At 43.7% G+C, this 17,684-nt stretch overlaps 1 protein-coding gene and 1 long non-coding RNA gene across 7 annotated transcripts in view; one reads left to right on the forward strand and one right to left on the reverse strand.

Moving 5' to 3' along the window:
- The first annotated feature begins 8,741 nt into the window (after positions 1–8,741).
- LOC309653466 overlaps positions 8,742–17,684 on the forward strand; it is a 39,275-nt gene continuing 30,332 nt past the window's right edge. Inside the window, exon 1 of the long non-coding RNA XR_014259201.1 lies at positions 8,742–10,922. This is a non-coding gene — a long non-coding RNA (uncharacterized lncRNA). The remainder of the gene's footprint in view (positions 10,923–17,684) is intronic.
- The window catches only part of LOC309653424 (matrix-remodeling-associated protein 5-like), a 122,000-nt gene continuing 118,435 nt past the window's right edge, over positions 14,120–17,684 (reverse strand). For all 6 annotated transcript variants that reach the window (XM_082448043.1, XM_082448041.1, XM_082448040.1 and 3 more), the window contains one exon: positions 14,120–17,169. In XM_082448043.1, coding sequence (XP_082304169.1) covers positions 15,261–17,169 — 1,909 coding nt within the window. In that variant the 3' untranslated portion in view covers positions 14,120–15,260. The remainder of the gene's footprint in view (positions 17,170–17,684) is intronic.

Below are 17,684 nucleotides of genomic sequence, written 5' to 3' on the forward strand. Positions count from 1 at the left end.
ACTGCCCACGCACAGAAGTCATCCTGTTTCCTGGTCTGCTGCTGCGTTTATTGCAGGTTTGGCTTCAGCGTGATTCATCCTATAGGCATGTGGACCGAGCTTTAGTGAGCTCTTGGTAGAAGTCCCAGCTTTCCTAGGCACCACCCTTAGGACAAAAGCCATTCACCAAGCCTGAACGGGCCCAGCCTGCTTTATTTATCCTGGCAAATTGGTTGGCAGTTGGCTGTTGTTTTGTTGGCGCGGAGACCATATCAAAGTCACTTCGACGTTTAGCCTAATGAGAATTCCATTCATTGACCATGGATGGAATTCATGGTCCTTTGTGATTCTTCAATCTGTACCTACTGGGTCTTCTCTCTTTTGCTCGTGTCCCTGGCTTGGCCAAGGAAACTTGTGATCCGCCCTGCTCCCCGCGTGTTTTCTCTCGCTGGCTTCTGTGGTTGGGAACAGGGGTGGCCGCAGTCAGCACATCACTGCCATGTGCTGAGAGGGAAGTCTGAGCTCCAGAGCTGTCTTTGTGCATCTGCGATTCTTTCTTGCTGACAAGAAAAGAAAGAATAGGGAGGGGGTCTGTGTCTGGGCCTCCTGGTGGAGAGCCGGTCCACCCCCGCCAGCCCCAGATGCAACCAATCACCCTGGGTCCTCTACATCCAGGCACACAGCTTTGCAGGCCAGCTGGGACTGTGCCTCTGAGTGGATTTTACTGGGCTTTGCAGCAACTTTGGGTAGGTTTTCTGGGTTGGGTCTTTATTGCCTCCACTTGGGCCAAGTAACAAAGGCTTTATAGGAGGCTAAGAAACGTTTCACCAGTCTCCAACCAGCATGCACTTGGGCTTATGACGTTGCATCTTTAAATCCAAATCAAAATCTCCAGTTTACCCCCTTGTAGGCATCGGCCTAACGCTCCACATTCTCACTCAGCCAGCTGTGGTTTGATTTTTGCCCCAATACCTCTGGTATCTTTTTTTTTTTAATTGAATTATACTTGATTTACAATGCTATGTTAATTACTGCTGTACAGCAAAGTGACTCAGTTGTGCATATATATATATATATACACACACACACACACACACACATACATTCTTTTTTTATATATTCTTTTCCGCTATGGTTTATCATAGGATATTGAATATAGTTCTCTGTGCTGTGCAGTAGGTCCTTGTTGTTTATCCAATCTTCTTTTGGCATCTTTAGCTCAGATCATACCAATGAGTGTCTAACAGTCAAAAACGTTAAACTTTGAAATAATGGAATAGATACATTTTTTAAAATGTAATTATATCTGAATCTGGTGATATTGAATAGAATCTAGTTGATTTCTAATTATTTGCCGGATAACTTCAATTCACCATCTGGAAAAAAACAGCTTCACCTTTGGACTTACCCCTTCTTGCTGAAGGAGATACATTCCTGTTAGTCACTCAGATCCAACTATTTTTAGATAGGGATATTTCGTCTTTGACATGCAAGCAATCACCACATCTTAGAGAATCTTCCTGTCGTATTTCACAACCACCTTTTCTCCTTTCTCTTTTTGGTCGACCCCCTTCAATCAAACCTTCATCAATCCTTGTCTGGATTATGACAATCACCTCCCAATGAATTTTACCAGGAACCCCATTAATTTTTCCCAGTGGGAATCATGCCAATTTACCATGTCCCCATTAATTTTCTTGAAGTTCCTTAGCAGTCAAAGAATCTATGGTATGTCATCAAAAACAAACAAAACCCATAGAACTATTCCATATCGACTGTGCCATTCATCTTATCATGGACAATTCATCATAACACAGCACAACGGACATACTCAGCTTCCTCTTACACCCCACACTCCGTGAACCTCAGCCCTAAGCTAAATCGAACCATTCACTGTTTCTCAGAGACCCAGGAATCCACATCCTTGTGTCTTCCTCAAGATCATTTTCTTCCAAGGATGTTTGTCTGCCATCTGTGCTTGATCAAATCGTAACCCTCCTTGACTGACGCTTCTTCTAAGACCCTTTTCTCATCCAATTGTATACCCTCTTTAAAACTTTTTCAACTACCCCTGTTAATGAGCGTTTAGTTGGTGGTCTATTCTGTCCTTGGGGTCATTGGGTTATCTCACTCATTTTTCTCCACCGAATTGTGAATCGATGATCAATAGTAGGTCTTCACTAAATATGAGAAGACGTAAAGCAATGCCACTGATACATACGTAAGGACATGGAATTATCATATCTCTCTAAGAAGTCCATGCAAATCTGACTGCCCGTGGACCTCTACAGCTAAGAATAAAGGTTGGATCTCAAAAGGAAACTCAATTCATAAACAAGTTGGCACGCCATTTTATCAGCTATTTTAATAGCAAACACAATAAAAATGGCACTTCTGTCACATAAAGCTAACATAAACAACACTTGATAGGGCAAAACCTATTGCTACCTTGTACTGCTTATAAACCCAAGACACAGAGTCAGGGGGGAAAGAAACGTTTCCAAGTTCCTAAACACAGACACATGCAGAATTTGGGCAGTAAGTGAGAGAATATGAAGTATTCCAAGTTATGCTTTTATTATTTTGCTTCTTTTCAAACCATGTGGAACTCATTAGATTTCTTTTCCATGCAGCCCTCTGCTACACAGAGACAATAATGTATCTGGGAACCAAAAGGACCAGAATTGGTGGTAGGGTGATGTGTGAGAATCAGACCTGGGAAGATTTGACCTGGAGAATCTTTCAGGAAACATGGTGGGTTCTGAGGGTCTCCTGTAGAGTCCACTATAAATGTTCTATCCTGTCCTTTGATCTCAGATCTCTCCCATATGAGTGAATCTTTATTATTCAGTTCTGAGGCTTGGATTGCTTACTGAGGCGGGTTCTGTTTATTGTGGTAAGCTGCTTTTTAAAAAAGTGGTCTCTCTGCATTTGATGTAGGGAATTCCAGTCAGAAAAGAATTGTTTATATATTTATAAGGCCCAGAGTCCTGGTGAGTAACTCGGTCAAAGCCGAGGCGTCATGTCCTCGGGCAGCACTTGGGAGCTCAGGTTTGGCGAGATACCTGCTTTACAAACTCTGATCGCGTCCTGTTCTTCTTTATAAGATGTGTCACGACTGTGTTTATCCATGGATTACTGTGTAGTTATTCATTAAATTTTCGCCTCCATTTTTGATGTTTTTATTATGCTCTTTTCACCTTGTTTGGCACAAGGCACATATGTTTGGCATATGCTCAAAAATATGCATTTAATGAATGCATGAAGGAGATAAGCTATACAATAAGTGGTGTGTGAAGTGGACTGTCTTTCAAACACACACACTCAGATTTGTAGTGCTTGACAATTTCCATGGTGTAAATACTCCACTAGAGTTGAGGCCAAGCTATCCATGGTTGACCAGATGGCTCTCAGAATTCCTGGCTGTTTGACTTGGCTTCTTAGAGCCAAGGTGAGCCTCTGCATACACAGTTCATCCACAGTGTGTGAGAAAGGTCTTTGGTGCACGGAAACACCCCTTCTCAACAAAAGAACATGGTTAGTAACTGAGGGTCAGAAGGATTCTTGTTGATTTAATTTTTTTATTGAAGTATAGTACATTTACAATGTTGTGTTAATTTCTGCTGTATAGCAAGGTGATTCAGGTATACATATATAAGCATCCTTTTAAAAAGTATTCTTTTCCATTATGATTTATCACAGGATATTGAATATAGTTCCCTGTGCTCTACAGTAGGACCTTGCTGTTTATCCATCCTATATATAATACTTTGCATCTGCTAACCCCAAACTCCCAATCCATCCCTCCCTCCCCCCTTCCCCCTTGGCAACCACAAGTCTGTTCTCTATGTCTTTGAGTCTGTTTCTCTTTCGTAGATAAGTTCATTTGTGTCATATTTTAGATTCCACGTACAAGTTATATCATATAATATTTATCTTTCTCTTTCTGACTTACTTCATTCAATATGATAATCTCTAGTTGCATCATGTTGCTGCAAATGACATGATTTCATTCATTTTTATGACTGAGTAATATTCCATTATATATATATATATATATATATATATATATATATATATCACATATTCTTTATCCATTTATCTGTCGATGGACATTTAGGTGGTTTCCATGTCTTGGCTATTGTAAATAATGCTGCTATGAAAATAGGGGTGCATTTATCTTTTTGAATTAGTGTTTTGTCTGGATATATGCCCAGGAGTGGGATTGCTGGATTATATGGTAGTTATATTTTTAGTTTTTTGAGGAACCTCCATACTGTTCTCCATAGTGGCTGCACCAACTTACATTCCCACCAACAGTGCAGGAGGGTTCCATTTTATCCACACCCTCTCCAGCATTTGTTATTTGTAGACTTTTTAAAGACGGCCATTCTGACCGGTGTGAGATGATACCTCATTGCGGTTTTGATTTGCATTTCTCTAATAATTAGTGATGTTGAGCATCTTTTCATGTGCCTATTGGCCATTTGTATTTCTAGAAAGATTCTTCTTAAATAAATATTTGCTTTGTGTTGCCTGATGCAGATTTTCTTGAGTAGAAAAGCCCTTGTTTCTTTTTTAGAGCATCTGTCAGAACCAGAGTTTTGAGCTTTACCTAAGAAATGCTGCTCCAGATACATTGCCCTTCTGTTAACAATCAGAAATGCTGTCAACCGGTGGCTTTGGGACGTATAGTCAATAGAACACAACAAGAAACATAAATAAGAGGTCTAACAATTGGGGAAGAGAATAAGCTATATTTTTTCACAGACAATACGATCAATTAAGTAGCTCTGCTGAAAATGATGTATGTAAAAAAGACCTCCATGAAAAGATTTAGCAAAAGTATTCAAGACTTCCATGAAAAGAAGATCACAGCGTTTCTGGCAGATATAAAAAGCAGATTATTAGTATGAACAATTCATGTCCTTGTGTGGGAAGACTCAATCTCATAAAATACAAATATTGCAAAACTAATTCATATTTTTTTAAAATTCCAATTGAAATATTGATGACTTTTTGTTATGAAATCTTGGAAAATAAAATTTATCTCAGGGCAAAACTGGGCCAGAATGCAGATAGCAATATGGGAAATACTAAGTAACTTGCCCTCTCATGTTAAAATATGACATAAAACACCCTACAATAAGCCAGAGAACCAAAACCCACAGGGGTATTTAATGTGAGGGAAACTTCTGATTACTGGGAAAATAACACATCAATACATGGTACTAGAAAAATTGGTTTAATGAGTCAAAAAAGTCAGGTTTTTTCATCTCATACCGTAGAGCCAAGTGAGTTACAAATGTTTTGAGTTTTGATATTTAAAAATGAGAAATATTTTAAAAGTATGTAGGAGAATACCTAATCTCAGAATGAAGAAGGACTTTCTAAACATACAAAAGGATTAAAAAAAAAGAGGGAAAAAAAGAGAGATACAGCTACAAACAGTTTCAAAACGCCTGTACTTCCAGAGATTGCAGTTCTCCAAACAACTGAAAAAAAATGATGAGTGGAAAAAACATGTGCTATATTTAGAACAAGTATTGATGCCTTGTTGTGTATTTGCTGCACTTAGGGTGCGTTAATGCCTTGTTATGTAAATTATTACATTGCTCAGCAAGAAATCCTAAACAGCTCAAAAACTAATAACTAATTCCTCCATGAAATGGCCAACTTATGTATTTTGACAATTAATTAAAAAGTATGAAAGACAGAAAATACAGTGCCACCTTTGAGTATAAAATTAGGAATTGTTAAAGTGAGAGCAGTTCTTAGGCATAAAGGGTAGAAAGATAGCATCCTTACATGCCAGTACGGTGGCCATGGGAAGTGGAAAGCCTTTTAAAAAAGGTTTTCGACAGCACTTCCAAAACGGTTTGCAAGAGCCTTAAAAATGTTCACACCCTTCACTGTTGCAATGATATATCTCAGAATTCAGAGATTTATGAGACAGTCTTTGCAGAGACAGCCAAAAATGGAAAACAATGTAGATATCCACCAAGATAGGATTAAATACTTAACGGCACATCCACTGAATGAGGTATTAGCCTGACTAATGACATGGGGAGATGCAAATCATATTGTTACGTGGAAAATAAATGGACTTAAAACCATATAGTTTGGCTTATAAATAGAATATATTTATATATATATTATATATATGTATTCACAAAATCTGAACATGTTCAGAGAGTTTATCCTTGGGTAATGGGATTGTGAATTTTTGTGTATGAATAATTTCCATTTGTTCCTATATTTCTATATTATTTTTAGTTATTTATAAAATTTATACTATAAAATAAGGGTTTAAATCTCAGTAGAGTAGAAGCTTGCTATGTGACAACATTAGAAACGTGGTCTTTTCCTCCCAAAAGGCCCCCAACTCCCAGATCCATCTTTTTTCTGGGCAATTCCTTCTGTCCCTTCAGCAACCTGGCCTCATGGTGGGTGGCCTTGTGTGCACTTTTCTGGTTTCTGCTGGAAAGATGTCAAGAAAGATTATTTTCCTCCATTTTGAAATGTACTCAATGTGGTATTTTCTGCAGGAAAAATCTCAGTGGTTATTTTTTTTAAATTATTAGCTTAAATCCCAGCTTTGACAAAACGTCTCATTTTCCAGAATCAACAATAAGAAAATGAAAAAGCAGTGGATACTAATCCAGTTCTCTGAAAAATTGTGTTTTTAATCTCTTCCTTTAACTATTGATTTAAAATAGACCTCCAGCTCCTGCCATCGTTCAGAAAGAAAAATAGAAAGAGAGCTTTTATACAGAATCTATTTTTATAATCATTCAGAGCCAAGGAAGTCCATAAACTCCAATTCTTCATCCAGACCCAGAAAATGTATCATTGAATTGTTCTGACATATTTCATAGATGCTATACAACACAAAATAGTAAAAAGAGACTGCATGAACCTTCATGGTACACATGAATTCTCTTAGATGCGCTTGTGTTTTTTTATCATTGTTTTTCAATGCACGTCGCCAGACATTAATGGAAAATAGCCTTGTTTTTTCCTTCCAAAAGCAGTATGTCTGCATTTTTTTTTTAATAACAGAAAGCTGAATTAGGTTTTTCACTAACAATGCATCAGTACTCCCAATCTTTCTAGGACTTTGTAAAAATTAAAATATACTTTACTCGTTCTGTCTCTTAAATGATAAAGGGGTCGTCAGAGTCCAGATGGCTTCATTGCAACATTGTACAAAATTCTAACGTATGCCACGTTTAATAATCCAACTGAAATGCTGACCTGGACTTCAGACAGTCTTTCTCTGCCACTCGCAGACAGCAAGAATTGGGGCTGGCCACGGAATCCCATGAACTAGAGTAAAGACATAATAGTGAAAGTTCCGTTGCTAAAGTCACAGTGTATATGAAAGATTTTGAAAATTGCCACTCTTGTGCAAATTTGAGTTCCACTATCAATCCATCAAGATGATAATAACAATAATAATAATGACTTTTTAAAAAAACAATTTCCACGGCACGCCCTTGAGAAATCTTATCTTATTTAAACATCACAACGTTTTTATGGCTTAATGTGTCACGTGGGACAATGCTATAGGTAAGATAAATAAATGGCTTAATGTTTCATGTGGGATGATGGTACGGCTGAGATAAACCTCAGGCTTGCAGACGCGTAACACAACAAGCATGGTTTTCCACTTTCAAGAGCAAGGATGGTTCTCAAGAGCCATGGTGTCCATAAGAGGAAAGGTGATGGGGACCAGAGCCCAACAGAACCCACAGGGCAGCCCATGCCAGGTGTTTGTGTCTATGGTGATTCAGGAACTCAGGTCCTTCCTATCTTGTGGCTCCTCCATTCCCTGGTCCCTTGTAACCTCTTTACTCACTTGGGGGATGGGAAAAGAGCCAGAAAGGCATCTCTGCATCTTCACCTTCTCAGCCTGGAAGGGACACACGTCATTGGTGAGAATTAGTCACGTGACTCCACCTCCAAGCAACGATCCTGGGAAATATAGACTCTGCCTGGGATGCTGTACTCCCACCAACGTTCTGCCATATGGCAGCTGGTGCTTGAGGCTTGGGGGATGGGTAACCAAGCACCTCTGCCTGAGGGAACTTGCACTGCTCTTAACATTTTAGCAGTGAAGGAATTGAGATAACTAGGAGCCAGATTTAGATCCAGGCTACAAGGTGGTAGGATTGCTTCTGAAAAAATATGTCTTCTGGGCACTAAAATGTGAGTGGCATACCAAAAAAAGAGGACCAAGATTTTTAAAATTCATTTTTGGGGGTTGAAAATGTCCCCTAAGTTGTGTGTTCCCTCCTCTGTGTGACTTTTTGGATTACCCAACTCTACAGTTGGAATCCCATCTGTTTACTTCTCCACGTGTCACTACAGACACTCCAAAGACAAAGAGAAAAGACATTTAAAATAAGAAATAACTTTTAAGATGACGTTAGGACGTGTGAAAGGACCTGGATACTATGAAGGATTGTGGCATTCTCTTCTATGGATGGAAGAGTTTTTGTAAACAGATGAGAAGCTGTAACTGGGACAAATGGATCCTGTATGATGTTTTTATGGTGTGTGGACAAGGCCCAGGTGGGCAGTGGTGTGCGGAGTGTGAGATTTATGTGAATATTTTGTGTAGTAAACAATTCGGCCGGTAATTTAAAATTGATTGTATAGTATGCTTAAATGTGAGTCCTTGAATCTTGAATTCCAATACATATTCACATATACAATTTTATATTAATTTGTATATATTGTATACATTTTTGTATTTTGTATATATTGTGTACATTTATATATTATATACTATACCTGTCTACCTATATCTATCTATCTGTCACCTATCTATCAATGTATCTATCTGTGTCTATGTATGTATGTATGTATCTGTGTAACTATGTCTATCTATGTATCTATCGTCTATTATCTATCTATCAATGTAACTATCATCTATTTATCGTCTCTCTCTCTCTCTCTATTCTGATTTCCTGTTTGTGTTCTCACTACTTCGCCCTCTATCTCAACTTCCTCCTGACAGCCCAGCCATGGGAAACTTTCTACATAGTCTAAAAGTGTCCTAGCGAGTTTTCTAAAACAAAAACATACCTTTCTGATGATTTGTGCTACCCTACTGGGGGGGGTGGGGCACAGCTGTGGGATTTTTTAAAAATATGACTTTTGACCTTTGTTCCACCATCCATATGTTATCTCGGTGGTTTTCCCCGTAATCCTACAAAGTGAGCGGTATCACTGCCATCGGACACATACAGAAATGGAAGTTCGTGTAGATGACACCAAGGTTCCCACAGCTGTTAAGGGGCAGAACCTAAATTCCAGCCCACTTCTCAGCTGCTCAAGGCTTCGTTGGTTCTGCCGTAAACTTCTAATCAGCCTCATGGCTGAGCAGAGCCCAGCACAGCACACAGGTCGGTTCTGATTCTGAGTCTGGTTCTGCAACATGGCTTTGGATGGACAAGTCACAGCCAAGGTCATCTGGTGTAGGACTGAACCATATCATCTCTATGAAGCCTTCCCCAGAAATCAACTCTTCCAAGAGCAGGGGTGAAGCTTCAGTGGGATACAGTGTGTGCAGGTGCTTTGGAAACCATAGCTATATTTTTTAAACCCTGGAGAAAAATAGCAATGATCATGGGAATAGCAATGTATACTAAGAACAGGCAATGGATCGGGCTGTGTTCTAAGCACCTTACTCCCTATCTGCACAATGACCCTATGAGGGGGGTGTGCAGTAATTCCTCTCTCTCAGGACTCTGGAAACAGAAGCATAGCGAGCTTAAGCAACACGCACCAAGCTTCTGATTTCTGGATGGAGAGGGCTCCTACAGTATGGTGGAAATTAGCACATTAGAATGTCCCATGGAGCATTAAACCATGAAGACGTGCAGTGGATTCCGGTACAGATTTGCCAAACCATTGGCAGGATGCCAGCGCTAAAACCCTCCACATGTTCATCTCAGCCTCGATGAACATATTATTGTTGGGGCTTCTCTCGCAAAGATTCTGGTCTAGTTAGTGGGTTGAACAGTGGACTTCCAAAAGATACGTCCACATCCTAATCCCTGGAAACTATGAATAGGATTTTACTTAGGAAAAGGATTTTTGCAGATGTAATTAACTTAAGGATCTTGAGATGAGGTCCTCCTGGATGAGGGTGGCCCTACATCCAATGACAGGGTCCTTCTAAGACACAGAAGAGGAGAGACCCAGACACAGAGGAGAAGCCCTGGGAAGATGAAGGCAGAGACGGGAGGGATGCGGCCACAAGCCCAAGGACGCCTGGAGCCCCCAGAAGCTGGAAGAGGCGGGAAGGACCCTCCCCTGGAGCCTCTGGAGGGACCTCGGCCCTGGGACACCTTGACCACAGAGGTCTGGTCTCCAGGATGGGGGAGGATGGATTTCAATTGTTTTGAGCCACGAGGTTTGTGGTCACTTGTTCCAGGAGCTGCAGGAAATGAACATACCAGGGCATGAGAAATTTTTAATCTCCTTAGTTGATTACAACTGGAAGCCAAGGAGAACCACTAGCTTGCCTTGTCATAACAAGATTAACGTACAGTAGAGTCTCTTAGGAAGGAGGCTGAATAGCCAGACGCTCAGGATGGAGCTAAAAGGACCTTTGGGCTCCCCCCGCCCCCCAACATACCCCCCATAACCTCAGGTCCTCTTGGGATCCAGGAACTCACCACACTGCCCATCCTTAGTCTGGTCTTACACGATTAAAAGTGCAGAAAAAAAAAAAAAGTGCAGAAAAATATCCTGCTCGGCATCTTGCAGTGTGAATTCAGTAGCAGGTCACCCCTCACTAGGACTAAAGTCCTGTCCAGATTCTTCGGAATGAGAGCTGCGTTTGCAATTACACACCAAATCTTAAAGAGTGGGTTTAAAAGCCTGGTTTGGGTTTTGTTTTTCAGTGAGGACCTGGGAACAGTCGAAGAGTGACAATTGACTGCTAACCGAGGATTTGTGCTTGTGCACACAGATTTACAAGCACATATACCAGATGTGAGAAGTTGGTCATTTGGGAGGAAAAAAACCCCCTATCTTTTAGTTAGTATATTATTTACAAATCACAACAGAACCATATGTGATTGCAATGAATAATCTCAAACCACATACACCCCCATTCTGAGCAAATTATTTTAAAAGACTCTTAGGATGACTAAATCTCAAAGTACTTGAGTACCTCTCATTGTGACTGTCTCCACTAGAAAATTTTTAAGATTTGTGTTTGTTTTTCCACGGATGCTATAACCAATTATATCAAACGGGTTGTCTTAAAACAAAAGGGATTCATCCTCTCTCAGTCCTGGAGGCCAGAAGTCTAAGATCAAGGAGTCATCAGGGTCAGTTCCTTCTGGAGGCTCCAGGGCAGGGTCCCTCCTGCCTCTTCCAGCTTCTGGGGGCTCCAGGCGTCCCTGGGCTTGTGGCCTCATCCCTCCTGTCTCTGCCTGTGTCTTCACGTGGCTTCTCCTCTGTGTCTGTGTCTCTCCTCTTCTGTGTCTTATAAGGACACTGTCATTGGATTTAGGGCCACCCTCACCCTGGAGGACGTCATCTCAGATCCTTCACTGCATCACATCTGCAAAGACCCTATTTCCATGTAAGGTCCCATTCTGACATTCCAGGTAGACATGGATTTTTGGAGAACATTATTCAACCAACCACGGATATCATAGCATTTTCAACCAAAAAGGAAACACTTACTTAAACTCTAGTCCAAATATGCCTATTACTTTTTATCTGTTGCTCGACCCCAGGTCACCTTGCTGGAGGCTGGAACTTTCTTCGAAATATTTTTGCTGCTGGGGGAGCAGTCCTTCCCTCCTATGCATGTTATCCTGCCCAGAAATCCCTCTTTCTTAGCCCAGTAAAAATGGCTTCTCCATCAAATAAATATCCCTTAGACTTCCATATGACGTGGCCTTTGAGTCCCCTGGGACAGGAACACCCCCTAGAACCACAATCAATGCTTCTGAGTGTCTCAGCCTTGTAGCAACCTGACTTGTAGTCTTATGTCTTTTGAGAAGTTGGAGCGTGTAGACCACCATATACCTCTTCATGTCATGCTACCTCGCCTACATCAGGACAAGGCAAGTCCTTAAGAATGTATGTTGAAGGAAATCCCTGGCAGTCCAGTGGTTAGGACTTCGTGCTTCCACCGCAGGGGGCACAGGTTCCATCCCTGGTCGGGGAACTAAGATCTCGCCAGCCACACAGCGTGACCAAAAAAAAAAAAAAAAAAAAAAAATGTATGTTGAGTTCACCCACAGAAGTTTACCACCAGTTCTTAACCTTACACGAACCCAGAATGATGGGACAGTGAGATGCTTTACCAGTTTTTTCTAGGTGATGTGTATATAGCAGCCTATGCCTTGGTTGCTGTACCATCCTGGGTCTCATCTTCTGAGGCAGTCAGCCCAAATGAATGTTTCTAAAATTCCTTGCTGCATTTATTTCTCTAGCACAGTGGTTTCCAACCAGGAGTGATTCTGCAACTCAGAGGGCATGTGGCAACGCCTGGAGACATTTTTGGTTGTCCAACTCGGGGAGAGGAGGGTGGAACGTGATACTGGCATGTAGTGGGTGGCGGCCAGGGGTGCTGCCCACAGCCCACAGTGAAGGACAGCCCCCCCCCTCACGGAGGATGGCTCAGCCCCAGAGAGCAATCGTGCCGAGATTTGGAGACTGCCTTAGCATGAGAGACTCAGTCTGTTGGTCTGTCTCTCTCTCTCTGTCTCTCTCTACCCACCTATCCATCTATCCATTTGTCATCTATCTTCCCTAACTATATATCTATCATCTATCTAATCTATCATCACCACCATCATCATCTAGCTATTATCTATCTACCTACTATCTACTGATGTATCTATCAGTCACCTATCCACCTATCATCTATGAATATATGTATCATGTATGTCATATATCTACCATCTATCATCATCTAGCTAGCTATTATCTATCTACTATATATTTACGTATCTATCAATCATCTGTCCATCCATCCATCCACATACATGTCTATTTATCTCTATCATCTATCTCATGTATCTTTTCTATCATCTATTGTCTACCTATCAATCGTATGTATCATCTATCATATATTTATGTATGTGTCAATCATCTATCCATCCATCCACACACCTATCTATCTCATCTATCATTTATCTGTCTTATCTAGCATATCATCTACCTATTTTCTTCCTATCTATCATCTGTCTACCTACCTATCAAATTGTATCTATTTAAGATCTATGGTGGTGGTTCTCAACTAAGGGTGATGGGGGGGGGGGCATTGAAAATACCCGGAGCCATTCTTTGATTGTCAGCCCTGGAGGGGAGGATCCTATTGGCATCTCGTGGATAAAGCCTACAGATGCCACTAAAAACGCTACAGTGCACAGGACAGCCCTCACCCCAGAAAATGATCCAGCCCCAAATGTCCGTAGTGCTAGTGTGGAGAAACCCTGTCCTGGATGAAGGGTTTGTCTGTGGAGGATGAACTCTTCAAGCAGGATGTGTTTCCTACACATCAGGGTACCCTGGTGCCCATCCTGGTACCTGGCACACCCCAAGGGCTGTGCAGTTATCCTTAAGCAAATAAATGGATTCATAAGTGAGACAGTGTCCGTGCTTCCCCCAGTCTTGAAAAGCCAAGCTCTCTTTCATTTCAATGACTGCCATTCTTTCCAGATTGGCAGCATGGTCAAAAGTCACATTCTTCCCAAATATTTATCTTGAGTTTGCTTTTTTCCTTCCTCTCGGGGGAAGCCAAAGAATGCATATTTGAGGAATACTGCTACACGCACCCAAGATGTCTCTTCCCTAAAGAAAACTGGCTGCAGGATTGCTGTGGCACCCTTTCTTCAGCCTCAACTTACCCTGCTTCATACTGGAGCTGGTCCCACCTTACATTCCTGTCAAAGACTCTGCTGGAGCTGCCACCTTGGACTTAAGTTTCCTTGCTGGTGAAATACTCACAGAAAACAGAATAATTCCAAGGTGGTGGACAAAAGCAGTTTTTCAACCAATCTGATCTAAGCAGTTTTTCAACCAATCTGATCTGATCTGATCAGATCTAACCAATCTGAAGTGCTTTTGCCCTTGAAAATATCACTGTCATGACTGCCTGTTTCTTTGGAAAATACTATTTTATTATCCAATGTACATTATTTTGACCTTAAAAATACAGTAAAGCAGTCATGGAAATAAGAGATCTATTTTCCGTGGACACAAATTGACAGGAGGAAAGATATTTCTGGGCTTCTCTGGAAGGCTCTGGATTTATTCTGTGCGGTCGCAACTTACCTTTGTCCTCCCTCTCCTGTCGTCTCCCCGGTCCCGCACAGCTCTCTCCGGATAAATTTTATTATCAACAAGGAAATCCAATATCTCAGCATCCCCTACCGGAGGGTCGCTGGGAAAGGTAATATAACAGTGGTTCATGAATTTGAAGGAAGTCGGGAAGGAAACTGGTTTTAATTGCATTTCCGTGCCTGCTCTAATGTATCCAAGCCTTGTAAAGACCAATAATTTATTATTTTTAATGAGACAGAAAGTACGTCTTTCGCTTTCTACTCTCATCGTCTGATTAGAAAGAAAAAAAAAAAATATATATATATAAAAAACACTATATAAAAAGTGAGTTCCAGGGAGAAAGCGTTCTTTCCTATAAAATGGGAGCTGTACTGTAGGACACGTGTACGTGAAACACAAACAAACAAACAACCCTCTGGTTCTCAGCCCTTGTCGGGCAAACTGGAGTTCTGAAGTGACAGAAGAAATAACGGAAAGACGGACACTCATTCTAGAACGTTCTATCATGTTAAAACGGCAGCGGGTTAACTAGGTAATGCATCTTCCGCGGGGGTAGCAAGGCACTGTGAATCTCTATAGCTTCTCTGCAGTGAACGCTCCTTAGATATCCTACAGACGCCCGTTCAAGCATCAGGACGGTGCCAGGAACACAGAATTTGTCATTTGCGCCCAAGTCCTGTGAAATGCAAGGCAAGAGCATATGGCATCCTGTAAACATGAAAGAAAGTCCCCCAGAGAGGCTGACACCTGCTTCCCGTGTCTGCGTTGCTTCCTTTCGTCAACAAGCACAGGTCAAGGTCGACGTGAGCCTGAAACCCAAGCCGGAGGGGGCCACCGTGCCCCGGGACAAATCCTTTTAGAGCCCTGACTCTCCGGCCCCAGCTGTGAACCCAAAGGAGGCTCTGTTCTAAGTTCCGAAGCAGCGCCCGTGGAGCCCACGGTGTCCTCCCAGGGCGTCAGTAGACGTGGACGTAGGTTGTTTTTGAGTCACGGCCCAGTAGGTTTTTGGCGGTGCACTTGTAGAAGCCCGCGTCCCTCTGGGCGGCCTGCTGGATGGTTAACGACCCCTGTGGGTGAAGAAACCTGTTCCCGTAGAGACGGGGCTGCGCTCCCGCGGTCAGATGCGATTTGTCCGGCAGCTCCCAGCTGATCTCGGCTTTGGGAATGCCCACGGCCATACAGTTCATCTTCACGGTGCTCCCGGGCCGGGTGTAGATGACGGGCGTGGGCTCACTGGTGATCCGGGGAGGATAGGCAATCACGATCACCGGGACGTTCACGACGGAAGGTCCGTACTCCGTGTCCGCCTTGCACACGTAGGTGCCCCTGTCGAAGACGGACGCGTCACGCACGGTGAGGGTACCGTTTTCCCACAGGGTGACGCGTCCTCGGACCTGGGGACCCTCCAGCACCACGCCGTTGGGCAGCGTCCACGAGGAGCGGGTCTGCCGGGCCCCCGGAAGGATGCAGGGCAGCTGCAGGGTCTCCCCGTTGATGATGTTGACCAGGTTGTGGTACTGGTTGCTCGTTTCGGGCTTCAGCCCCACCTTCAGAGACACCAGCCTCTCCGAGTAGCCCGCCGAGTTCCTGGCCACGCAGCGGTAAGCCCCGGCGTCCACGGAGGAAAGGCCGCTGATGTGTAGCATCCCGTCGGCCTTGTGGTAGAACCTCTGCAGCTGGTGGCCACTCTGCAGCTCCGTCCCGTTGGGAAGGACCCACAGCAGGGCGGGCGTCGGGGTCCCCGCCGCTGAGCAGTTGAGACTGATGGTGTGGCCAGCCATGGCGGTGATCTTCTCGCTGACCGGGTCGTGGAAGATGGGCTTCTCCACGGGCTCCAAGACCGTGAGCTGGACGACGAGTCTGGCTTCCCCCCCTTCATTACGCCCAATGCACGCCAGCTGGACGGAGTCGCTCTTCCTCAGACTCTTGATGTCCAGGGTACCGTTGCGATGGATGGTGATGCGGTTGCCATAGTAAGGGGCCGGCAGGACCACGCCCTCGGGAAAGGCCCACAGCACTCTTGGCGTGGGGATGCCTTCCGCCTTGCAGTCGATGAGTTTGCGACTCCCTCCTGGGGCAATCTCCCGCACCGTGGTGAGGGCGTTGGGGTGCCCGTTGATCTTGGGCGACTGGACGTTGACGCGGACCCAGACCGCCTTCCTGTCCTCCCCGGCGCTGTTCCTGACCACGCACGTGTAGTTGCCGCTGTCCGAGCGCTGGGCTTTCTGGATAAGGAGAGTGCCGTCCTGATATATCTGGTACTTGTCGGAGGAGGTGGGGATCAGCCTGTTGGCCGGAGAAAGCCAGGTCACCCTGGGCGTGGGTTCCCCTTTGGCCTCACAAGCCACGGTGACCACGTCCCCGTAGGGGACCTGGACCACGGAGTACGTCTTATTCCGGATGACGGCGGGCTCGGTCACCACCTTGACGCGCACCCTCATCTCATCCTTGCCAACCTGATTTTCGGCAAAGCAGGTGTAGTCACCTTCCTCTCGCAACCCGACCTCGTTGAAGTAGAGGGTTCCGTTGTTGAAAACGACGTAGCGCTTGGTCCGTCCACCGCTGTCGTCGGACTGCATGAAAGAGTTGACCAGGCTGCCATCCGGGAGGCTCCAGGAGATCTCGGGGTTGGGGAGCCCGGTGGCCCTGCAGTCCACTTTGAGGTCACCGCCGTAAAAGACCTTGTGGTCATTCTCCTCCTTATGCTCGATCTTGGCTGGTTTCATGACCACATTTACCTTGAGCATGACGAAGTCATCGCCAACCTTATTCCGGGCGACGCACAGGTAATCCCCCGCATCTTTATCCGTGACGGATTTCACCACCAGGGTCCCGTTGGCAAACGCCTTGATCCTGGTATCAAAGCTGACCGAGAGAAAGAAAACAGAATAAGATGTCAGTCTCCCAAACGCTCTCTCTCCCGACTTGAGGTCACCAGAACGAAACAAAAACTTGTGGTTCTCAGAACCTTCGGCGCACAGGGCCGCTGCTGAAAATGTTGGATGGATTTTGCAGCCCGGAGGGGACGGCCATCCAAACGCAGAAGTGATTTATTTACCACAATTAAGAACGCCCCAGTGGAGCCTGACCTTTGGCTGGCCTGGCCACTGATTCAAAGATGTGAAATGCAGTCTAAGACATCAGCCCGGTTTGTGTGGGCGTGTGTGGATCAAATATTTGCCTGGTTGTCAGTGTGGAGCTTGTTGTAATGATAAAATCAGATAAAATTCTAGAGTCCGGGACAGAATGAATATGCATTAACCTTAGGAAGCGGTGAAATTTTTCCTAAAAGTTTTATAGACGATTTTTACTCTTGACAATTTTTATGATGTTGTATCCCATTATGAGGCAAACAGGCAGCAAAGTAGCTACAGTATGGA

The sequence above is a fragment of the Balaenoptera physalus genome, assembly GCF_965194825.1.
Source record: "Balaenoptera physalus genome assembly, chromosome: Y".
NCBI lineage: Eukaryota > Metazoa > Chordata > Mammalia > Artiodactyla > Balaenopteridae > Balaenoptera > Balaenoptera physalus.